We start from the raw sequence: 5,412 nt of genomic DNA, 5'->3' as shown, positions 1-5,412 counted from the left end.
GACAGATGGATTGTTGCTAGTTCCTATTTTAAAGATTTATTTATTTGATGGGGCACCTGGGTGGCTCAGAGGGTTAAAGCCTCTGCCTTCCTCTTGGGTGGTGATCTTGGGGTCCTGGGATCAAGCCCCGCATGGGGCTCCCTGCTCTGCAGGGAGCCTGTATCTCCTGCCCCCTCTGCCTGTCTCTCTGCCTACTTGTGATCTTTGTCTGTCAAAAATCTTTTTTAAAAGACATATTTATTTGAGAGAGAGTGCAGCAGTGAGGGACAGTGGAAGAGGGAAAGAGTCTTAAGCAGACTCACAGGGAGCTCAGAGCCATCTCAGGGCTCTGTCTCACAACCTCGAGATCATAACATGAGCTGAAACTGAGTCCCAGGCTTAGCCGACTGCATCACCCAGGTGCCCCACTAGTTCCTCTTTTAAATAACTTAACTGATAAGATACTTACAAGTATTTGTTGGCTTCAAATTTCTTCCTAATAGCCTTATTGTTCCCTTACTGTGCAGGTATAACCACAAAATAAATTAAGTCTGTTGTTGATGCCATTTTATGAGCCATATAACTTACAGAAGTAATTGTTTATAATTGGTATTGCTAACCAAATTTTACATTTTGTATAGTTTATTGACTTGCTGGGACAATTAAACAGGGTACTTCTTGGATTCACAAGTCACACTACTCAACAGAGATAAATTTCACTGCCAAAGAATAAAAATTGATTATAGCAAGTTTACATTACCTGAGGGTATGATTCTTAAACATTCGTAAGCATGAGAATCACTTAGATTCAAGTGCAGATTTTCAGCCTTTAGCTCCACCATAGAATTTCATTCAAGGTCTGGAGGGAAACCCAGGAATCAACCTTGAAAACAACTCCCAAGTAATTACTTATGCATATAGTTCACATACTACAATTTGAGAAACACTGACTCCACCTGAAAGTCTTTATAAGGCTCAGATTTCGAAACTGCTATTGCCTGTATGCACCTCCTGAAGTTACTAATTTGAACGCGTGGTGGCAGTGCAGGCTAAGAGAGTGAATAAGAGCTCTGCAGATTCAGTGGACTCCATTTTACTCAGAAGCCCCCCACCCCCCAATAAAGAACACATTTACAGCTAAAGCTAAGGCAGAAGTATTCAGGAAGGCACTCGTCACCACACAAGTTATAAGACAAATTCGAAATTCAACAGCAAAGACATTTTGGAGGGTCGATGGTGGACGTGCTGATGGGGACTGGAAAAGGATTTTCTTCTCTGGGATCAGACATAATGGGGATGGCGCAAACAAAAGTACATCGCAAGAAAAGGCAAGTGGCAATTTTCATTATATGGATGCTTTTGTGGGAAGCCGGTTCAGAATCGATTCAATATTCTGTATTGGAGGAGTCAGAAACTGGCACATTTGTGGCCAATTTGACAAAGGACCTGGGACTCAGGAGAGGAGAATTGGCTGCACGGGGTGCCCAGGTTGTTTTCAAAGGGAACAGACAGTACTTGCAGCTTGACCCAAAGACCTATGATTTACGGCTAAATGAGAAACTGGACCGGGAAGAGCTGTGCGGCTCCACTGAGCCATGCGTGCTACCTTTCCAAGTGTTACTGGAAAATCCCTTGCAGTTTTTTCAGGCTGCTTTACGAGTCACAGATATAAATGACCACGCCCCAGAGTTCCCAGCCAGAGAAATGCTACTAAAAATATCAGAAATTACTGCACCAGGAAAGCTCTTTCCTTTGAAAATGGCACAGGATTTAGACGTGGGTAGCAACAGTCTTCAGAGCTACATGATCAGCTCCAATCCTCATTTCCACGTTCTCACTCGCAATCGCAGCGATGGCAGGAAGTTCCCGGAGCTGGTGCTAGACAAAGCCCTAGACCGCGAGGAGCAGCCCGAGTTTAGGCTTACCCTCACAGCGCTGGATGGTGGGTCTCCGCCCCAGTCTGGGACCACGGAGATTCAGATCCTGGTCTTGGACATCAATGACAACGCTCCAGAGTTTGCTCAGGAGCTCTATGAGACACAAATCCCTGAAAACAATTCCCTGGGCTCTCTGATTATCACCGTCTCAGCAAGAGATTTAGATGCAGGATCCTTTGGGGAGGTATCTTATGCCCTATTTCAGGTAGATGACATTAATCAACCCTTCGAAATAAACGCAATTACAGGAGAAATTCGACTGAGAAAGACTCTGGATTTTGAGGAATTTCAATCTTATCATTTGGATATTGAGGCTACAGATGGCGGGGGACTATCAGGAAAATGTTCTTTAGTCATCAAGGTTCTGGACGTAAATGACAACCCTCCTCAATTGACCATGTCCTCACTCCTTAGTCCCATTCCTGAAAACCTGCCAGAAATCATAGTAGCAGTTTTCAGTGTGTCAGATGCAGATTCCGGACAAAATCAACAGGTTATTTGTTCTATAGATGACAATATGCCCTTTCTTCTAAGACCATCAGTCGAAAACTTCTACACCTTAGTAACTGAAGGAGCGCTGGATAGAGAGAGCCAGGCCGAGTACAACATCACCATCACCGTCACCGACCTGGGGACCCCCAGGCTGAAAACCCAGCACAACCTCACGGTAACGGTGTCCGACGTCAATGACAACGCCCCGGCCTTCAGCCAGACGACCTACACCCTGCGCGTCCGCGAGAACAACAGCCCCGCCCTGCACATCGGCAGCGTGAGCGCCACCGACAGAGACTCGGGCGCCAACGCCCAGGTCACCTACTCGCTGCTGCCGCCCCACGACCCGCAGCTGCCGCTGGGCTCGCTGGTGTCCATCAACGCGGACAACGGGCAGCTGTTCGCGCTCAGGTCGCTGGATTTCGAGGCGCTGCAGGCGTTCGAGTTCCGCGTGGGCGCGGCCGACCGCGGCTCGCCGGCGCTCAGCAGCCAGGCGCTGGTGCGCGTGCTGGTGGCGGACGCCAACGACAACGCGCCGTTCGTGCTGTACCCGCTGCAGAACGGCTCGGCGCCCTGCACCGAGCTGGTGCCGCGGGCGGCCGAGGCGGGCTACCTGGTGGCCAAGGTGGTGGCGGTGGACGGCGACTCGGGCCAGAACGCCTGGCTGTCGTACCAGCTGCTCAAGGCCACGGAGCCCGGGCTGTTCGGCGTGTGGGCGCACAACGGCGAGGTGCGCACGGCGCGGCCGCTGAGCGAGCGCGACGCGGTCAAGCACAGGCTGCTGGTGCTGGTCCGGGACCACGGCGAGCCGCCGCTGTCGGCCAGCGTCACGCTGCACGTGCTGCTGGTGGACGGCTTCTCGCAGCCCTACCTGCCGCTGCCGGACGCGGCGGCGGCCGAGGCCCGCGCCGACCCGCTCACCGTCTACCTGGTGGTGGCCTTGGCGTCCGTGTCGTCGCTCTTCCTGTTCTCGGTGCTGGTGTTCGTGGCGGTGCGGCTGTGCAGGAGGAGGCGGGCGGCGTCGGGGGGCGGCTGCTCGGTGCCCGAGGGTCCGTTTCCGGGCCACCTGGTGGACGTCAGCGGCGCGGGGACCCTGTCCCACAGCTACCAGTATGAGGTGTGTCTGACGGGAGGCTCTGGGACCGGCGACTTCAAGTTCCTCAAGCCCATCATCCCCAACTTCCCTCCCCAGGGCACTGGAAAGGAAATGGTGGAAAATCCCACAGTTCGGGATAGTTTCCTATTCAGTTAAGTATTGGATTATCCTATTAAGCCCTACTTAATAAGTTTGAAAATCTCTTTTAACTTAGTTACATGTTATGATAGTCAGTTCTTTAATTATTTTACTACACTTGAAGTTGAAAAAAATCAGATACTCGTTATACACAGTGCTTTCCCTATATCATGCTTAGTAGATTTGTATTACTGTCAACTATATTTGACAATCTGAGTAAAAAGTAAATTTTATTTGCATAATTAAAAAATTTTGAAATTCAATCATCTATTCATTTTAGAAAAATTGTAATACAAAGCCCTTAAGTAAGACTGTGTATCTAACTATTGATGACAACTGTCAGCACTATTACTATGAAGGGAAATTCGTTTTTTTAAAATTTTTTTTTAATTTTTAAAATATTTTTATTTATTTATCAGAGAGAGAGAGAGGGAATGAGAGCGAACACAGGCAGACAGAATGGCAGGCAGAGGCAGAGGGAGAAGGAGGCTCCCTGCCTAGCAAGGAGCCCGATGTGGGATTCGATCCCAGGACGCTGGGCTCATGACCTGAGCCAAAGGCAGCTCTTTAACCAATTGAGCCACCCAGGCATCCTGACTATGAAGGGAAATTCTTAAAGTGTGAGTGTTTTGGGGTGCCTGGCTATCTCATTGGTAGAGAATGTGACTCTTGATCTCATTGGTGAATTCAAGCCCCATACTGGGCATACAGCCTACTTAAAAAAAAAAGAATAAAATGGGAGTGTTTGATGTTACGTAATCTGCAGTGTAAGTCTCATTTTGGGGAATGGCTACAATGTGAATAGTTAAAGGTAAATACTAAAGAAGGCTAAATGCTAAGATAACCATTTATATGTATGTGTATTTCAATATACCACAGTAGTCAATACATTTTTCTATACATATAAACTTGGCAAAGTGTCAATAAATTAAAATCCAGTTTGTGAGCTTCATGTAAGTGTATGATAGTATTTTTAATAATTCCAAGCCAAATATAAATGCATAATATTTTATGAATGTTAATAACATTCCAACAGTGAATTTTAAAAATTAATTTTCAAGGAATACAGAAAAATGTTAATATTCTCTTCACAATGCAATACCTTTGTTAATAAGTGTAATTAAAATCATTCTTTTACTTTCTTTCTAAACAAACTACCCTTCACACATCATAAACTCTATTACAGAATATAAAGTGTTGAGAGTACATTTTATCTCCTTGTCTTTGTCTACCAATCTGAAAATTCAAATGTATCTTTTTAAAGATTTTATTTATTTATTTGAGAGGGAGAGAGAGCACAAGCAGGGGGGAGTGGCAGGCAGAGGGAGAGAGAGAAGCAACAAGAGGGAAAGGAAGAAGTAGGCTATAGGTTTTGATCCCAGGACCCTGGGATTAGGACCTGAGCTGAAGGCAGACACTAAACAGATGAGCCACCCAGGTGTCCTTAAAATGCATTATTTAATAAAATCCAAATCATTTTTTTCCAAACTCTTCCTCCTAGTCTCTCAAGCTTTTATATGTGTGATACCTGCCAAGAACTATGTAAGTAATTAATGGCAGGTTATTAGGTAACATCATAAATAGAGTGTTGTATAAGTATCAACTAAATTAATCATAAAATCATTCACTTTCACAGTTTAGGTTATATTTGTCTTGTGATGGTTTTATTTGTAGTACTTTAAGAACAATTTCTCATTTCAACTCTCCATCAGTTGGGCAATTTATAATAAACTGATAGCTGAGTGAATATTTTATTTTTATCCTTCATTA

General features: G+C 45.8%; 1 protein-coding gene across 1 annotated transcript; it reads left to right on the top strand.

Moving 5' to 3' along the window:
* The first annotated feature begins 1,093 nt into the window (after positions 1–1,093).
* On the top strand, positions 1,094–4,082 carry PCDHB6 (protocadherin beta 6). Its single transcript, XM_044226008.1, has one exon. It carries the CDS (start codon positions 1,213–1,215, stop codon positions 3,658–3,660), a length of 2,448 nt encoding a protein of 815 aa, XP_044081943.1. The 5' UTR covers positions 1,094–1,212; the 3' UTR covers positions 3,661–4,082.
* The last annotated feature ends 1,330 nt before the right edge of the window (positions 4,083–5,412 follow it).

The sequence above is a fragment of the Neovison vison genome, chromosome 1 (genome assembly GCF_020171115.1).
Source record: "Neovison vison isolate M4711 chromosome 1, ASM_NN_V1, whole genome shotgun sequence".
NCBI lineage: Eukaryota > Metazoa > Chordata > Mammalia > Carnivora > Mustelidae > Neogale > Neogale vison.
Note: the sequence above shows the minus strand (reverse complement) of the source record. Positions and strands in the feature narration are given on the sequence as shown.

Coding starts and splice junctions, on each gene's coding strand:
- PCDHB6 (XM_044226008.1), top strand. CDS start 1,213: ATGGTGGACGTGCTGATGGGGACTGGAAAAGGATTTTCTTCTCTGGGA.